The 20,202-nt window shown below is 39.0% G+C and overlaps 1 protein-coding gene across 1 annotated transcript in view; it reads left to right on the forward strand.

The window, feature by feature from the left end:
- The window catches only part of CNGB3 (cyclic nucleotide gated channel subunit beta 3), a 155,365-nt gene extending 140,977 nt beyond the window's left edge, over positions 1-14,388 (forward strand). The window contains exons 16-18 of the mRNA XM_004766970.3: positions 11,202-11,348; positions 11,731-11,905; positions 14,098-14,388. Coding sequence (XP_004767027.1) covers positions 11,202-11,348; positions 11,731-11,905; positions 14,098-14,355 — 580 coding nt within the window. The 3' untranslated portion in view covers positions 14,356-14,388. The remainder of the gene's footprint in view (positions 1-11,201; positions 11,349-11,730; positions 11,906-14,097) is intronic.
- The last annotated feature ends 5,814 nt before the right edge of the window (positions 14,389-20,202 follow it).

Raw genomic sequence — 20,202 nt, forward strand, 5'->3', positions numbered from 1 at the left:
AGACCTGGGGGGAAAAGGGCTTTGTGTTTTGTATCTGTGAAATCTAAACTCTCTAACTCTGATGAAAGTCCACATACACAGATTTTTCTCAAACTATTAAAAAAAAAAAAAACCACCAAATTCTAGGTTAACGTGTGTTTGCCTTGCAGTAGTTTTATGAATATCAAAGTATCTGCAAAGAGCAAGCAGCTTGGGCAGAGGTGACACTAGAACATCCTCTGATATTTGCTCACCTACAAAAGTTTTGTTAGAATTATTTTTAGTGAAGTGGTAAAAATTTTCAAGCAACAAAGTGTTTTCCAGTAACACTGAAAAGGATAAAAGAGTTTCTCAGAAAAAGCTACACAGGTGATCTAACCTCCTGCCCTCTAAATATCATCCACTTGTAAATTTGCTTAATGAGAACAGACATTTGAAGTTTTAATCTCTCACTCAGCATTGGATGTGATACTCTTTCCATCACCAGTATTCAGAGACAGTTTTATTTCTATTCTAGGAAATGATTCTTCTACATGGGAAAAAAAAATGCTTTTTAACTAGAAATATCTTTATTTTAGGAAACATTCTCATTTTTTTACATTTAAAGAATTTGTCATTTGTTTTTTTTTTTAAGAGTTATTAATTTATTTTAGAAAGAAAGAGTGTGAGTTGGGGGAGAGGCAGAGAGAGAATCCCAAGCAGACTCCCCAATAGCACAGAGCCTGATGCAGAGTTCAGTCTCATGACTCTGAGATCATGACCTGAGCCAAAATCAAGAGTCAGATGCGTATCCCCCTGAGCCACCCAGGTGACCGCATCTGCCATTTTGAACTTCTTTTACCTGTTTAAGAAATCTGTATAGGTTTGCATCCCAATTCCACAACCTATGAGATGCGTGACTCTGAGGAAGTTACTCAGCTGAGACTTCATTTCTTCATCAGTTAAAATGGATTAATAATAATATATAACTATCCCATAGAATTGGAAAGCATTATATGTATTAATACAGAAAAAAGAACTTAGGGGGTGCTTGGGTGGCTCAGTCGGTTAAGTGTTGGACCTTGGGTTCGGCTCAGGTCATGATCTCAGTGTTGTGCCATTGAGCCCCACCTCAGGCTCTGCACTCAGCATGGAGTCTGCTTGAGATTCTCTCTCCCTTTCCCTCTGTTTCTCCCCCACTTACACTCTCTCTCACTCTCACTCTCTTTTTCTCCAAAATAAATGAATAAATATAATCTTCAAAAAAGAAAAAAAAAACTTAGAAAAGTGTCTAACTCATAGTAAGCACTCAAAAATATTAGTTAGTAGTAATTCTATATTTTCTAGTCTGACAATCCTCACCCACACTTATCCCACTCCTAGATTATAAGCAATTTATGGTCAGATGTTAATCATTTTTATAGTCTCAGAACTTAGCATCATATCTAGCTCATTATGGAGTATGATATTTCTACACACTCCTAATTTATCTCTAATTTCTTTTTTTTCTTTTCATTTTATACAGTGAATTCCTCACATTCTCCCACATGATAGACATCTAATGCATATGTTCCATACAATGTCAAACTCATATAGAAACAGTATTTATTGAAAGTCCAACTGAGGGGTGCCTGGGTGGCTCAGTGGGTTAAAGCCTCTGCTTTCGGCTCAGACCATGATCGCAGGGTCCTGGAATCGAGCCCTGCATCGGGCTCTCCACTCAGCAGGGAGCCTGCTTCCTCCTCTCTCTCTCTGCCTACCTCTCTGCAAGCTTGTGATCTGTCTGTCAAACAAATAAATAAAATCTTTAAAAAAAAAAAAAGAAGAAGAAGAAGAAAGAAAGTCCATATGAGAAAGGTAGTGTTTAAGAGGGATTATTTGTGGGTGGCTGGGTGGCTCAGTGGTTTGGGCTGCTGCCTTCGGCTCCGGTCATGATCTCAGGGTCCTGGGATCGAGCCCCGCGTCCGCTCTCTGCTCCGCAGGAAGCTTGCTTCCCTCTCTCTCTCTCTCTCTCTCTCTCTGCCTGCCTCTCTGCCTACTTGTGATCTCTGTCTGTCAAATAAATAAATAAAATCTTTAAATAAAAAAAAAAGAGGGATTATTTGTTCTCTGTATATTCTAGGTACAACAAAAAGATTGCAAGTTACCTGGAACGCATCATACTGATGCCCTTCCTCTCCCACAGAATTATTCTTACTGAACTGTACCTTGGAGTGCCTTTAATGAGGAAAATAGCACAGTTTTAGCAAACTTATTTTTGCATCTATCATAAAAATATGAGGATGGGGGCACCTGGGTGGCTCAGTGGGTTAAACCTCTGCCTTCAGCTCAGGTCATGATCTCAGGGTCCTGGGATCAAGCCCCACTCTCTGCTCAGCAGGGAGCCTGTTTCCTCCTCTCTCTCTCTCTGCCTGCTTGTGATCTCTCTCTGTCAAATAAATAAATAAAATCTTTAAAAAAAAAAAAAACATGAGGATGGTATTCACCATTTACATGCAGTCTCTCTACTAAGCCCTTCAAGAGGCATTCTTATTTTTCTTAAAGCTAGGAATTCATCTTTTTTGAAGTATAAAAGACTAAGTCAAAGTTGAAGCCCTCTTACAGCAAAGTTTGCATTTTTTTATGAATCCCATTTATGTCTCCATTCTAGTTTTTCTTTTTTGCTCTTCCATTCAATTTACACCCAATTTATACCCCTCTGCATTCTACTTATCTGTGTGAATGCTTTCTGGATATGCTAGCTCTGCTTAAAAGGGCTGTGCAGGCTGTGCACTGCACAAGTCCAGGGAGCTCCGATCACATAGTTTATGTATGCAGTGCACAATTTATGATGCTATATGTGGCAACTCTTTTAGCTCTCTGTGATTTATATATATCACATACATCTGTATTAAATATATGTATATCATATATGCATAATGTGTGTATATATGTATATGTGTATGTATACACATATATGATCTCCATGTCACTATTTAATCCTGACATTTACAGATTTTTGCATATATAGGTCCTCTCCTACTGAATATACCTTCTCTCTGACATGGACACATCTGATTTCACTCACTTATCTACACATTTGTGCTATGTATAGTACCACTAGTACTATGATGGTTAATTTTATGTGTCAACTTGCCAGGACTAAGAGATGCCCATTATTTCTGGGTGTGTCTGTGAGGATGTTTAGGGAAGAGATTAACATTTGAATAGAGTGAAGAAAATCACCCTCACCAGTGCAGGTAGGATCACCCAATCCTTTAAGGTACTGAAAAGGTAAAGGAGAGGCTAACTGACTCTCTCTGCTTGAGCTGACCCATCCTTCTTCCCCTGCCTTTGGCCAGCAGACATCAACACTCTTGGTTCTTGGGCTTTCAGACCCAAACCTGGATTTACACTATAGGCTTCCGCCAATCTCCCCTCAGTCCAACGACACCACCAGCTTTCCTGGGTCTCTGGCTTGCAGATGGCAGATTGTAGGTGTTCTCAGTCTCCATAACAATTCCCATAATAAATATGTTATGGAGACTGAGAAGACTTACTATATATATATATATATATACACACACACACACACACACACACACACATATATATAAAAATATATATAGTTAATATGTATATTAAATACATATATACATACATATATGTACATATATTTGTATATATCCTATTTGTTCTATTTTTCTGGAGAGCTCCAAGTAATACAAAGTTATATTTATTGTTGCTTACTACAGTTACATGCCACAAATTAGGAATTAAAATTTCTCAGCCGGGAATTTTACCTAATAACACCTTCCTCATAATTAAACACCAGGAGTCTATAAACACCTATTTCTCCCTAAAGATAATCAGATACTTATAGTAGGTAATAAAAGATGGTCTTGTTTCCTAGAAGAGTGATTAAGTAACCTGCTTAGAAATGTGTGTAATAGGGACATCTGGGTGGCTCAGTGGGTTAAGCCTCTGCTTTTTGGCTCAGGTCATGATCTCACGGTCTTGGGATCAAGCCCCGCACTGGGCTCTCTGCTCAGCAGGGAGCCTGCTTCCTCCTCTCTCTCTCTGCCTGCCTCTCTGCCTCCTTGTGATCTCTGTCTGTCAAATAAATAAATAAAATCTTAAAAAAGAAAAAAGAAAGTTGGGGCGCCTGGGTGGCTCAATGGCAGAGGCCTTCTGCTCAGGTCGTGATACTGGGGTCCTGGGATCGAACCCCACATCGGGCTCTCTGCTCAGCAGGGAGCCTGCTTCCCTTCCTCTCTCTCTGCCTACCTCTCTGCCTGCTTGTGATCTCTGTCTGTCAAATAAATTAATAAAATCTTTAAAAAAAAAAAAAAGAAAAGAAAAAAGAAAGAAATGTGTGTAATAAATGGTAGAGTTATCTGGTTGCAAAGTCTGTATTCTTTTTTTTTTTTTTTAAAGATTTTATTTATTTACTTGACAGAGAGAAATCACAAGTAGATGGAGAGGCAGGCAGAGAGAGAGAGAGAGGGAAGCAGGCTCCCTGCTGAGCAGAGAGCCCGATGTGGGCCTCGATCCCAGGACCCTGAGATCATGACCTGAGCCGAAGGCAGCGGCTTAACCCACTGAGCCACCCAGGTGCCCCAAAGTCTGTATTCTTTACGCAAAATCACACTAGGCTTGAATAATTCTTCCTTTGCCCTCTAACTCACTCCACTGAATACATGGTAGGTGCTCAATGAATACTTACGTGGTTGGAATAAAAATCAAAAAGATTTAGTTATTAAGTTATTGTCTAAAGTCACAGCACACAGAGGTGGATCTAGAATTAGAATCCACTCTTTCTTTCCTGGACCATTACTCTCTTCGTTATTTTTTGACCTGCAGACATTTATCATTAACCTCCACTATTTATCCTCTAGTACATGCTTTCAGAAACTACATGGGGTCGGGCATATTTAGGGATCTTCTTACTAAGCTATTTAATGCATGAAACTTTCCATTGGTGGAATGCTGGAGAAGCATTTTGTGGACAGAAGAAAAAAAAAAGAGGCTATTTTAAACATTGCTGAGAGAGTTTGGGCAAAATCCATCTGGCAAACAGACTATTTCTTCTGTTCAAAAACTCATCAAGCACTCTAAACGTGTAACCTGTAGGCAAGTTTAATTAAAGCTTGAGAAATCTCAAAATAACCTGACATTTAAATATGTTATTTCCATTCTGCTCTCATTGTCTGACACACACAGAGACATTCTTAGACCCAAATTAAGCTCCCCAGTGCCATCTAGCCCTGCCTAACTACTGGATTACCCTGTGCACAGAAAGACAAGTAAGAAGATAGATAGGAAGATGGATGGATGGAAATAGATTGATAGGCAGGCAGATAAGGTAAAATTCATTCCTCTTCAATAAAAAGAAAAAAGTGAAAGCAAACTTGTCTTGGGAAGAACCTCAGGAAAGGAGTAAAGAATAAGTTTTGGGGGTGGGGTGCCTGGGTGGCTTAACAGTTAAGCCTCCAACTCTTGATTTTGGCTCAGGTCATGATCTCAGGGTCATGAGATTAAGCCCCCTGTTGTGCTCTGAGCTGGGTGTGGAGCCTGCTTGAGATTCTCCCTCGCCTTCTTTCTCTCTGCCCCTTTCTCTTGGAAGAAAAGAAGGAAGGGAGGGAGGGAGGAAGGAAGGGAGGGAAAGAATGAAGAAGGGAAGAAAGAAAGGCTGTTTTTGCCATGGAACAAGAAATTTAAAATGGGAAGTCACCAAACAAAATAAGTAGTCATTTAACATGGTCAACATTTATGGATTCCAAATATCTTCTTTATGTATTGAGGAAGTATTTCCATTTCTAAACATCCTGGATAGACCTGGACCAAAGTTCAGTGAGAACTGCTGGAAAGAGGCTCTGTTTGATTCCTTAAGGTGGCCTAACATTAGGATTTTTTCCTCCTTTTTTCTGTCTTCTCTGTTTTCAACTGAGCATTCAACTCTCCTCTTTTAGCATGTCAGTTATACTTCTTTTAAAGACATTTTAGTGGTAGCCCTAGAATTTGTGATATACATTTTTTTTCACTTTTTTTATTAACATATAATGTATTATTTGCTTCAAAGGTACAGGTCTGTGAATCCTGAGTCTTACACAATTCACAGCATTCACCATAGCACATACCCTCCCCAATGTCCATAATCCAGCCACCCTATCCCTTCCCCGCCAACCCCCCAGCAACCCTCAGTTTGTTGTGTGAGATTAAGAGTCTCTAATGGTTTGTCTCTCTCCGATCCCATCTTGTTTCATTTTTTTCCCTCCCTGCCCCCCATGACCCCCCACACTGCCTCTCAAATTCCTCTTGAATGCAAGCTGGTGCAGCCATTCTGTGATACACATTTTAAACTAATTTAAGTCTATCTTCACAGAACACAACCTACGGAGCAAGAGCCTTACACAGTATTCCCAATTCTTCCCTAGCAGCCCTTAAGTCATTCATTTCATTTATCCTTTTTCTATAAATCACCCAAAGCATTGTTATTTTATTATTTAAAATTATTGTTAGATCAAAATTAAGAATAAGAAAAACAAAGATTTTAGTTTTATTTTATCTCTATTCCTTCTCCAATGTCCTTCCCCCCCTTTATGTAGACCTGAATTTCTAACCTACATTATTTTCTTTCTTCTTGCAGAACTTCTTTCAACATTTTTGCAGAGTAGGTGAACTAATGTTGAATTCCCTCTGCTTTTATTTTTCTAAGAAAATCTTTGTTCTTTTTCACCTTGAAAAGGTAATTTCACTGAACATAGAATTCTAGGTTGCTGATTTTGTTTCTTTCTTGGTTTTTTTTTTACTATTTTTATTTTTATCAAAATACATAATTGGCATATAGTATTGTATAACTTTTAGGTGTACAACATATTGGATTTAGAAATTCATATATATGGCAATATAATTACCACCCTGGCATTAGCTAACTTCTATCATGTCTAGTTAGAATTTCTTCTTTGTGGTGTGGACAATTATGATCTAATCTGTTAGGACCTTCAACACTATATTTCTCTCCCCTCTCTTCTTAATTGCATGGCTTCTCATGAAAAATCTGCTATTATCCTTATTCCTCTTCTAGGTGGTTTGTGCCAATCTAAACTTATCAGTAACCCAATGTTGTGGTTGGACTGGCCTTTCTGGTTTTAATTAAGATTGTAGGACATAGGGGCATCTGGGTGGTTCAGTTGGTTAAGTTTCTGCCTTCAATTGAGGTCATGATCTCAGGGTCCTGGAATCGAACCCCACCACACTCCCTGAACAGGGAGTCTGCTTCTCCCTCTCCCTCTGCCACTCCCCCTGCTTACTCTCTCACTCCCAATCTCTGTCAAATAAATAAAATCTTCAAAAAAAAAAATTGTAAGATGCCTATCAGCAACAAACATTAGGAAACCTTTAAAAAGTACAAATTTATTACTTACAAGACCTCAAAAATTACACAGCCCACCTGATGCCACACACCAAGGTCACAGAGAGGGAAAGAACACATAGACCTGGGGTTCTGCTTCTATTGGGGTTGAGAATAGGGGTCTAGGATTTTGTGGGCTCACTTTTTATTAGTGAATTTAAAATATAAAATATAAGAGCAGACTCAGCAGGGAGCCTGCTTCTCCCTCTGCCTCTACTGCCACTCTGCCTGCCTGTGCTCGCTTGCTCTCTCTCTCTCTCTCTCTCTCTCTGACAAATAAATAAATAAATAATAAAATAAACTAGATCTCTAAAACAAAGCCTCACTGGGGGAAGGCAGTCTGGCTTTTTATATAATTGGGTGGCTGGCAATGTATTTAGTGAAGATCAGCATCTTTGAAGTGAATGCCTCTTTGAAATGGCAATCAAGCTTAGGTCAAGCACTTGGATTTCAAAAAAAGGAATAAAACACAACTGTCAGAGGTAGGTATTTATTGTTGTGATAGTCTTCAAGCCTCCTGGATCTGTGGTTTAATGTCTGTCATTAATTTTGGAAACTCCTTGGCCATGATTACTTCAAATATTTTTTTTCTGGTATTAAAGAATGATGTATGGTATGTATTTATTTTATGTATATGTACACACAAAAGTGTGTACTTTTTGAAATTGTCCTAGAGTTTTTGAAGTTTGGGAGCAGGTTGTTGGGGGCTTTTTTCAATTCTTTTTTTTCTCTTTACATTTTAGTTTGGGAAATTTCTACTGACCTGTCTTCAAACTCATCTGTTTTCTTGGCCATGTGCAGTGCAGACTTTGCTGATGAGCCCAGCAAAGTCCCTCTACATTTCTGTTACAATGTTTTTTATTTCTAATCTTTCCTTTTGAATTGCCTTAGAATTTCACTCTCTCTCCTTACATTTCCCATCCATTCTTATATGATGTCTACTTTTTCCATTAGATTCCTTAACATATTAATCAGAGACATTTTAAATTCTCTGAGAATTCCTATATCTGTGTCTTATCTCAGTCTGGTTCTTTTTTTTTTTTTTTTTAAGATTTTATTTATTTATTTGACAGAGAGAGATCACAGGTAGGCAGAGAGGCAGGCAGAGAGAGAGAGGAGGAAGCAGGCTCCCCGCTGAGCAGAGAGCCCGATGTGAGACTCGATCCCAGGACCCTGAGATCATGACCTGAGCCGAAGGCAGCGGCTTAACCCACTGAGCCACCCAGGCGCCCCTCTCAGTCTGGTTCTAATGCTTTCTTTGTCTTGTTATGCTGTGTTTTTCTTGTTTTTTTTAGTCTGCTTTATAATTTTTTGTTGGAAGCTGTACATGATGCAATTGGTAATAGGAACTGAGGTAGATAGGTCTTTAGCATGAGGTTTTATGTTAATCTGGCTAGGAGTTAGACTGTGCTTAATATTTGCTGCAGCTCTAGGTGTTAGGACTTCCAAATCTCTCTGAAATACCCTGTTTCTGTCTTCTCTTTTGCCTTTGGCCTTCCTTAAGTACACTTACTCAGAGAAAGTCTGCATCTTGCAGCTACTATCCACTATTATTATACAAGAGCCCCATTAGTCAGTTTTATGGGGAACAAAGAGGATGGGGAAGATGAAAAATGAAGCTAGAGAAGCAAATAGAGGATATCGAGTTTAAAAAGACTGTGAGCCTCTGGAATCTGGGGTGGAATCTCATGGGGGCACTGATGGCTACAAGTCCTTCATTTGAGGTGGGATTTCAAAATAAAACATGTTGAAAACTGTTGCCACTTCCATCACCACCACATCTAACTTCCTCCACACAATCACCTGAACTCTCATCTTCATCTTTCCAAAGCAGTGTAAATGGTTAAAATATTTGATACCTTTTTTTTTTTTTTTTTTTTTTAATTTTTTATTTTTTATAAACATATATTTTTATCCCCAGGGGTACAGGTCTGTGAATCACCAGGTTTACACACTTCACAGCACTCACCAAATCACATACCCTCCCCAATGTCCATAATCCCACCCCCTTCTCCCAAACCCCCTCCCGCCCGGCAACCCTCAGTTTGTTTTGTGAGATTAAGAGTCACTTATGGTTTGTCTCCCTCCCAATCCCATCTTGTTTCATTTATTCTTCTACCCACTTAAGCCTCCATGTTGCATCACCACTTCCTCATATCAGGGAGATCATATGATAGTTGTCTTTCTCTGCTTGACTTATTTCGCTAAGCATGATACGCTCTAGTTCCATCCATGTTGTTTGCAAATGGCAAGATTTCATTTCTTTTGATGGCTGCATAGTATTCCATTGTGTATATATACCACATCTTCTTGATCCATTCATCTGTTGATGGACATCTAGGTTCTTTCCATAGTTTGGCTATTGTGGACATTGCTGCTATAAACATTCGGGTGCATGTGTCCCTTTGGATCACTACATTTGTATCTTTAGGGTAAATACCCAATAGTGCAATTGCTGGGTCATAGGGCAGTTCTATTTTCAACATTTTGAGGAACCTCCATGCTGTTTTCCAGAGTGGCTGCACCAGCTTGCATTCCCACCAACAGTGTAGGAGGGTTCCCCTTTCTCCGCATCCTCGCCAGCATCTGTCATTTCCTGACTTGTTGATTTTAGCCATTCTGACTGGTGTGAGGTGATATCTCATTGTGGTTTTGATTTGTATTTCCCTGATGCCGAGTGATATGGAGCACTTTTTCATGTGTCTGTTCGCCATCTGGATGTCTTCTTTGCAGAAATGTCTGTTCATGTCTTCTGCCCATTTTCTTGATTGGATTATTTGTTCTTTGGGTATTGAGTTTGCTAAGTTCTTTATAGATTCTGGACACTAGTCCTTTATCTGATATGTCGTTTGCAAATATCTTCTCCCATTCTGTCAGTTGTCTTTTGATTTTGTTAACTGTTTCCTTTGCTGTGCAAAAGCTTTTGATCTTGATGAAATCCCAGTAGTTCATTTTTTCCCTTGCTTCCCTTGCCTTTTGCGTTGTTCCTAGGAAGATGTTGCTGCGGCAGAGGTCGAAGAGGTTGCTGCCCGTGTTCTCCTCAAGGATTTTGATGGATTCCTTTCGTACATTGAGGTCCTTCATCCATTTTGAGTCTATTTTTGTGTGTGGTGTAAGGAAATGGTCCAATTTCATTTTTCTGCATGTGGCTGTCCAATTTTCCCAGCACCATTTATTGAAAAGGCTGTCTTTTTTCCATTGGACATTCTTTCCTGCTTTGTCGAAGATTAGTTGACCATAGATTTGAGGGTCTATTTCTGGGCTCTCTATTCTGTTCCATTGATCTATGTGTCTGTTTTTGTGCCAGTACCATGCTGTCTTGATGATGACAGCTTTGTAATAGAGCTTGAAGTCCGGAATTGTGATGCCACCAACGTTGGCTTTCTTTTTCAATATCCCTTTGGCTATTCGAGGTCTTTTCTGGTTCCATATAAATTTTAGAATTATTTGTTCCATTTCTTTGAAAAAGATGGATGGTACTTTGATAGGAATTGCATTAAATGTGTAGATTGCTTTAGGTAGCATAGACATTTTCACAATATTTATTCTTCCAATCCAGGAGCATGGAACATTTTTCCATTTCTTTGTGTCTTCCTCAATTTCTTTCATGAGTACTTTATAGTTTTCTGAGTATAGATTCTGTGTCTCTTTGGTTAGGTTTATTCCTAGGTATCTTATGGTTTTGGATGCAATTGTAAATGGGATTGACTCCTTAATATCTCTTTCTTCTGTCTTGCTGTTGGTGTAGAGAAATGCAACTGATTTCTGTGCATTGATACCTTTTTTTTTTTTAATTTTGGTAGAAGAAGACTGAAACTGGTGATAAAGATTCACTTTTCTCCTCTTTCAGCCTCCTAGCGGCAAGAGGAGGAAATCGTCGAACTGCCAATGTGATAGCCCATGGGTTCGCCAATCTTTTAACTCTAGACAAAAAGACCCTCCAACAAATTCTAGTGCATTATCCAGATTCTGAAAAGCTCCTCATGAAGAAAGCCAGGTATGAACTTCAAAACCCCATTAGAGTTTGGGCAGTGATCAACTTTCTCCATGAGATGCATTTAACAAACAACTATATATGCAACTATCTATTGAAAACTTCTCAGATTAGGAGAAATGTTAGTGTTTCTGGTAGGCTTTTCCAGAATTCTTACAGTACTATCTAAAGTAGTCTTTCTCGGGGCACCCGGGTGGCTCAGGGGGTTAAAACTTCTGCCTTCAGCTCAGGTCATGATCCCAGGGTCCTAGGATCAAGCCCCACATGGGACTCTGCTCAGCAGGGAGCCTGCCTGCCTCCCTGCTTACTTGTGATTTATCTTTGTCAAATACATAAATAAAATCTAATAAAATAAAATAAAGTAGCCTTTCTCTTCTATTCACAGTGTGCTTCTAAAGAAGAAGGCTCCAGGCACAGAGGCAACTCCTCCAAGAAAAGGACTTGCCTTTCTCTTCCCACCAAAACAAGAGACACCTAAAATGTTTAAAGCTCTCCTGGGAGGTACAGGAAAAGCAGGACTTGCAAGACTACTCAAATTGAAGAGAGAACAAACCATTCAGGTGATAAGACAGAGTGGATGGAGGGCTGTAACAGACCATTGGACTAAGTATACCCAGACAAGTTCCTGCTTTAATTCAATTTCAGATGCTAGGATAGTTTGGATGCATCTAATGTGAATAATTATTACTTTAATTATAGCATTTATTATTATCTAAACTATATCTGCATGTATCATTACATTTAATACTCATGTTTTATTATAGATACTTTTAATACATATGTATATATAAATACATTCAGCTCTCATTATTTGTATATTCTGTATATTTGCATATCTACCTACTCACAGAAATTTCTTTATAAACCCAAAATCAGTGTTCAAAATGGTCATTTGCAAATATATGTATATGCAGAGCAGTGAAAAATTTAAGTTTCCCAATGCACATGTTCTCAGCTGAGGTTGAAAAGGAAGACACTCTACTTTCTTGTTTTAGTTCTCACGCTGTAAACAAGTGACCTTTTCATGGTCTATTTAAGTGCTTTGTTTTTCTCATCTTTGTACTGCATAAAGCTGAAGTACTATCCTGTGTTCATAAGCACAAAAATGCTCTGATGTGTCTTACAGAGAAAAGACACATGTTAGGTAAGCATCATTCAAGCAAGAGTTACAGTACTATTGGCCTTGAGTTCAATATAATGAAACTATATGTGTGTATATATATATATATACACACATATATATATATATATATAATAAATGTCTTTAAACAGAAATACACATAAAACAAGGTTATGTATTGACTTGTTGACAAAAATTTGTCAACAGAGGCTCATAGGAACAAAATCTTGCATTATCTCTAGGAGCAATGGTTCAGTATTTGCTAATTTTCTGTTTGTGGCAGTTTGATAGAACAAAACTACCAAGAATAATTAGAATCAATTGCATATGTATAATAAGCACACATATAAACCTATAAATATATAACATATTTTACCAGTGAGCCAATAAATATTTTCACAAATATTCAATCACTTATATATCACAAATGTTAATAGCCAAAATAACTTCATAGATTTCATCCAAGCCCTTCTTGTTATAGATGAAGAAACTGAACTCCAGATCAACTTATTTGGATAAGATCACAAAAAGTGACAGAGCAAAAACTATTACTCAGGTACTCAGACTTCTAGGCCTACACTGAGCTGCCTCTCAATTCTTAGAAACTTCAAGATACTCAAATGTTATTCTTTTTCTCTCTTGATTTTCGTATTTCTTTGATTCTTGTAATAAGCCTATGAGGGCAGATATTGAAGACGGAGCAGGGATTCAGGTTTTCTGAATCTAGTCATGTTATCTATAAAAACTGTAAGAAATGGTTGGCTGTGGATCTTTCAGAAGATCATTAAGCAAATATTATAAATCAGTCACACTCAAGAGACTAAAACTTGCCTCTCCTTTTTCACACACAAAGGCTATGGTAAAAATTAGGAATAAAGTATAAACCAAATGCCTCATTTAATCAGCATGGAAGTAGTAAGTTATGTAAAAGACTTATGGGGTACTGAAATATAGGTCATTGTGTTAAATAATTTCCCAGCTTTATATGTGCACATTCATACCTTGTACAAACCTTTCTTAAACTGACTTGAAGCATCATCAGCAAAGAGCATAGTATATTTTTTGCTATGAAATTTCTACAGATGATACTAAGCATACGAGTTCCTAAAATCATAGAGCTCAAGCACCCATGGGACAAAAGGAAAAGACTGTATGAAGAAAGAGAGATAAGTTTCTCCCTGAGATTCTCCCATGAGCTTATGCAGCAGGAAAACCATACTTTCTGTAGTATCTTTATGGCATTTGGTTCACACTTTTTTATTAGTAAATAAATATTTAAAATTTCATCTTCATAAAATAAATAAGTACATACTTTTAAGGCAAAAGCAAAGAATCCTGAGCACTAAGTCCAATAATTCAGAGAGCATAAGAACCAAGGGGAAGAGAATTTCTTGTCAGGGACAAAAATGAAATCCAGAAATACTCTGTTAAGTCAAATGTGACAGCTCAACCTCATTCTTGCAGCACATCAGAAAGTTATCAAATGATAGTCAAATGCAAGGCAGACATGATTCCCACATTAATTCAGAGAATCTGTCTTGGTAGGGATCCTTAGCCATTGTATATTAATCAAAAGAGTCCAGTGTCCTTTATTATGATCTCAAAACCAATTCTTGTAACTGCTTCTTCCAGAAAACAAGTGAAAATTCTGAAGAAGGAGAGGGTAAAGGAGCAGAATATGAAAATAAAGGAAGAGAGCCATCAGAGAAAACACAGGACAGCTCCGAATGTAGAGCAAATTCTGTTACAGCAGAAGAGCCCCAGCCGATTACAAGCGGAGCTTTACCCGGAGGAACTACTCATCAATCCCTCATCATCAGCATGGCTCCTTCTGCAGAGGCTGGGGAAGAGGTTCTGACGATTGAAGTCAAAGAAAAGGCTAAGCAATAAATGTTTGATTATCTTTAGATATAATCTAGCTAATTCCCAAAGAGATTGTACCCAGGATTGTAGCTTAAATTAATGAAGGAAAAAGACCTTGCCAGGACCCTTGAGAAACCAGAGACAAATCCCTAGCTTAGTTTCTAGGACTTATCTGAGAGTGTGATCTTATACAGTAGTAAGAAGATTATTTCAAAACCATCCCTATTCACTGTTGTCATTAGCCTTGTGCAATTGGTATTTCTCCTAATTTTATGTAGTAAGGTTTTTTCTTCCATTCTCTCTTGATGTTTCTTCCTTCCATTTTTATTATTTTGGTCTTGGCCCTGAAGTGATTCACTTACCTTTCAATGTGTGTGTGTGTGTATGTGTGTGTGTTAAAGTCTTGCACGTCACTGTTAGTCTTGACTAAATGTCCTATGTATATGAATATTACTTCTCACTTGTAGGGGATTATGAGATTTTAGTAAAATGTTGAAAGTAAAATACCAGGTAATTTCCATGCAGACAAGGGTGATGAGTTACTCAAATATCAAATCAACCCAGCAGCAGGGACTGAAGGGAAACAGAGATAATGGAGTTTATGGATGTGAAATCTAACTTGCCAAAGTCCCCTAAAGAGCAATATTGTTCAGTGGTACCAACAAACCCACGGGGGTAGGGGTGAGGGGGAACACGGTGACATATTGTAGCAACATGTTGGAAAAATCATTCCCTTTGCTAAAGAAACAAACTAACATTTTCCTGCATACCAACTTGAAAAGTAACAATGTACCTAACTCATCCTGCTCCACAGAATCAGACTGGAGGAATCTCACAGTTCCCATCTTCAGATAGGCTAAAGTGACATTTCTCAGAGTCTTCCTCAAACATTTGCTTCAAACTGTGCCAGACCTGAGCTTCTTATTGTTTTCAGCTTTAGTAAAAAGTGATGAGGTTAGGAAGGCAGACTGTACACATGTCGGATTGACATATCCCTACAATTTGCAGAACCTACATGTACAGCTGTTTACAAAATCTCCAAGTTAATTAAGTGCACTTTAGGAAGTTGTCCTCGTGAATCAGCTAACATTAGCATAATTACTAAAGTCTCATGCTGTGAGGAGACTAAAAAAGCCAGGCTGATGTCGGAAGTAATAATACATATAGAATTCCATTCTAATAAATGCCATTAGTGTATAACATTAAGTTCTGTATAATAAGGCTATTCCCAAGTCCCAGAAGATGGTCATTGAAACAGCACTTTGCTGAGAGGGTTTTAACAAATCATATTCACCAAAAAGCCTACAACATAGATGCATTCCGCAAACCATGTATAAATCGATCACTATAATAAATGTATCATTTGGTTGAGTCACAATTTTTTTGTTTGGGGTTCTTTTTTTAAGATTTTATTTATTTATTTGACCAGGAGAAAGAAAGAGACAGTGAGAGAGGAAACACAAGCAGAGATAATGGGAGAGGGAGAAGCAGGCTTCCCGCTGAGCAAGGTACCAGATGCGGTGATCAATCCCAGGACCCTGAGATCATGACCTGAGCCAAAAGCAGATCAGCTGCATCCCTGATCTCCCCAAGGGCATGCTGTCTCCTGTGCGCTATCTGTATTTGTGAAACAGACCAGTTTCTACTTGTCATTGACATGCTTTCTTCCAGGACCTCTCTCCCCCACTTATCTCCTTGCCTAAACAGTTGATCTCCAGCAAATGCAAACTAAATCTAGCATTAGCTTAAACCAAACATCATTAAGAATGTGAAACGGTTGCCCCACTGCAATTTTCTGAACACACACAAAGGCATTTGAATGTACCCCAATAAAAATGCTAAGGTTCCCCCATGCTGTTTCAAATAGGCTCAAAATAATAATAACTAATATATAGCATTGACTGTGTCCAGCTCTTGTTCTAAATGTGGTACCACTACTAAATCATTTAATCTTCTTAACCATCCTACAAAGCCGTTATTTTTCTTACCATTTTCACCATTTTCCAGACTAGGAAAATGAGACATAGTAATCATTAACTTGCCCTAGGTCACCAAGAGTGCAAAGATTTCCTAAGTTAGGCTACTGGAAAGGACTCACCATGCTCCACAGAGCCTATTCATACCCACATATTCATATTCATACTCACACTCATCCTCGCTGTTTTTATTCAAAGGTAATGGACATAACGCAGGAAGAGGAAGACCCCAGGCAAGCTCTGAGGGGTCTGATTGGCATCCCATTAACAAGCTTCCAGCCTTCTTAGTCATACAAGGATCTGATCATGCTCTGTTTAAGGACTGAACCATGAAATCTAGGCAAGGAACTCAGGTTGCAAGAGAGCTCAAAACTTTATTTCCCACCAGAGGTCATAAACCCCTCTAGCCACACAATGAAGGCAGACTGACTAATCAGTTAGAACAGTAGAAAAACTTAAGTAAAGAGCAACTCTGGGGGTCACCAAAGGAGTTGAGCCCTTGAAATACCACATCATAAATCCCATCACCCTTATCTTAACCCAAAGTCAAAACCCAGACATCCAGGGATCCCCAGAGGCAAAGACTGAGATTTTCCCTACCACTTTTCTTTTTTCCCCTACACCTGCTAACCCACATATCTCTTCTCTGGATCCCTGATAGAGCCATGTTCATTAGTCATTTGAGAAGTCAACAAGTAGTTTGGTGACTAACTGGCTAATTGATGGTGCACAGATATATGAAAATTCTTCCTCAACCCCCAGCAGGGTCTGATCCCAGTAATCAATTGTCAAAGGTATAGTGCAAAATGGACTGGTTACAAGGGATGTATCTTGAAAAGATCCCAGAAAAGGAAGAAGGAAGCAAGAAGTCACTCAGCAGAACTTCTACACTTCATAAACATTACATTGTTAAAGAAGTAAAGCAACATCTCTTTATACAAGTAAGTTTTTTTCTGTGAGTCAGAGTGTTTATTCAACAAGTAATTTCCTCTGACTGACCCTGAAGGCATCTTCAAGTATTATTTGCTCAAAAGTGATTACAAAAATTATGTCTTATATTAACTTTCATCTGTAGCCCTCCAAATTCTGCACAACCTATAAGCTGTCCAGTAGTCCTAAAAAAAAAAAAAAAAAATGCCCAGCTCTGTTTTCCATTGTTAAACTGTATCAACATGCTTTTGCTGACTAAAACTAAGTGACTTAAAATAATCATCAGGATCTGTAGGTTGCCCATTTGGGCTTGGTTCAGCAGGTGGTTCTTCTGGTCTTAGCTGGGCTAGTCCATGCTCTATAGTCAGCTGCTGAATTCGCTGGGGGCTGCTGGTCTACAAGTCTCAGATAGATTGGTTTATGTCATCCATATAGCCTCCTATCCTAGGCTTGGAGGCTGCACAGGGTTCCTAGAGAGAGAAGGCAGAAATGAGCATGGTCCTTGAGGTCTAGGCTTAGAATTCTTTTTTTTTTTTTTTAAGATTTTATTTATTTATTTGACAAAGATCACAAATAGGCAGAGGCAGGCAGAAAGAGAGGGGAGGAAGCAGGCTCCCTACTGAGCAGAGAGCCCGATGCGGGGCTCGATCCCAGGACCCTGGGATCATGACCTGAGCCGAAGGCAGAGGCTTAACCCTCTGAGCCACCCAGGCGCCCCTAGGCTTAGAATTCTATTAGCCAACTCACAAGACCAGCCTAGATGGAAGGGCCAGAGAAACAAAACATACCTCTTGATGGGAGGACTGCAAAGTCACATTGCCAAAGTAGTGGGTACAGAAAGGGGAAAGACTGTAGCCACTTTTGTAATCACCCAGACAGGATATTACCAGATAAAATACAGGACATCTAGTCAGTGAGTATTGTTTTAGTATAGGTATGTCCCATGCCATATGTAGGACCTATTTATACCAAAAAAATTATTATGTATCTAAAACTCAAATTTAATTCGATGCCTGTATTTTTATTCACTAAATCTGGTAATCCTACACACAGACCATGTCAAAAATAAACTAAACCTTTCTTTATCTAAAAGACCTTTGGGGTACTTGGCTGGCTCAGGCAGCAGAGCATATAACTTTTAATTTCAGGGTTGTAAATTTGAGCTCCATGTTGGGCATGGAACCTACTTAAAAAAGAGAGAGAGAGAGAACTTTGAACTAGAAATTACTGCTAAAGTGTGTAACTATATCAAATGTTGTATTAGAATGAGCCCAAAACCCTAAGTCACTCACAGAAAAGAAATAATTTGTACCCCTACTCATATTCTAGGAACCATCTTTGGTGAAACACTGCTCATAAATAACCCTAAAATAATATATAACAAACTGTTTCATTTCAGTTATGCATCAGATGATAAATTGCTACATGGAACAGCAATGAGAGAAGAAAGAACCTGTACTTTCTGCAATTTGGACCTATTCTGTACTTCTAATAATTCTTTTACCTTCCTATGAGGAATTTTTTTAAATCTCTGGAAGATATTAATCATTATCCTATTCTGGAATTTATTATATCTAATCAAAGCAAAGGTACTTGAAATTCACATTTTAAGTACCTTACCCATACACTGTAGTAAAATTTGATGTTTTCCTCCATGAGTTTTTATGACTGGCTGTATTTTTCCTACTATAACTTTTGTGACTAGAAATGACAGTGCAAAGGTCAAATAAATGTGCATCGTTAAGCAATACAACCTGACATTTCTAGACAATAACTCCCTCAGATGAAGCAAGATTTTAGGATTCTGAAATAATAACTTTTATTTTAAATGCATTTTAAAGGATAGAGGACTGACAGATTTTTCACTTACACACCACTTTTCAGGCATGTACAGAGGCAGTGTTCTTGAAAGGGACTGGTGTTTCTGAAAAATTACAAAAACAGGGATGGGACGGGTGTTTCACAGAGCATAGGAGGAAAAGGAGGACCGAACTGTTCCCGCCTCCCCAGGGGCCACTGGATACACCGTGGGCTTCACAGGCGGTCTCACTGGGGCTATAGGAGAGAAGTGGGGTAGAGAGGAGGTCATTTCAGGTGGGAGGAGGCAGGGTCACCCGTGGGGAATGTGTAGGCACCACCGAGCGGAGCATGGCGATTTGGGGCGTGAATCCCTGGAAAGGCTAGTGTCCCAGGCCAGGAGCCCTGCACAGCAAGTAGACGAATCTGAGTTTTTGGGTGCTGGGCCACAGGGATCAAAGGCGGTGCTAGAGCAAGGGAGGGACACTGCTGCAGTGACCTACCTGAAAGGTCACAGCCCCTCTTACTGTCCCTGTGTAGTCCTGGTCGTCTCTGCCTACTGCACACAATGATTCTGATACAAATATACGAGGACCCTATCTGCTGGAAACTCTTCAGTAATATGAAATTCAGCACACGGTGCATGCTAAGGGTTATTAACCAGGCTTGTGATGCGGTTTCTCGCATCCAGCTTTAAATAAATCAAGCTCTGTTGTTTACGCCAGAATCTTAGACTTGAAAGGGAATTTTGAGATTACTACAGCAAGGCCCCATTATACAGAACACAGAAACAAAATTCTGTGCCCAGGACCATACCACAGTATGGCAGAACCCAAGGTCAAAGATAAATTGTTTTTCAAATGTAAAGATCATGGCCTAACTTGATAAAAGTAGCATCCACCTGAAGAAGGAGTTTTTCAAATAAACAAGTATATTTCTCAAAATTTCATGGGGCATGGGGCCCCTGGATGACTCAGTCGTTGGGTGCCTGGGTGGTTCAGTTGTTAAGCGTCTCCCTTCAGCTCAGGTCATGATCCCAGGATACTGGGATTGAGCCTCACATCTGGCTCCTTGCTCTATGGAAAGCCTGTTTCTCCCACTCCCACTCCCCCTGCTTGTGTCCCCTCTCTCACTGTCTCTCTCTGTGTCAAATAGATAAAGAAGATATTTT

This window comes from Mustela putorius, unplaced genomic scaffold, assembly GCF_011764305.1.
Source record: "Mustela putorius furo isolate JIRA1106 unplaced genomic scaffold, ASM1176430v1.1 tig00003846_pilon_pilon_pilon, whole genome shotgun sequence".
NCBI lineage: Eukaryota > Metazoa > Chordata > Mammalia > Carnivora > Mustelidae > Mustela > Mustela putorius.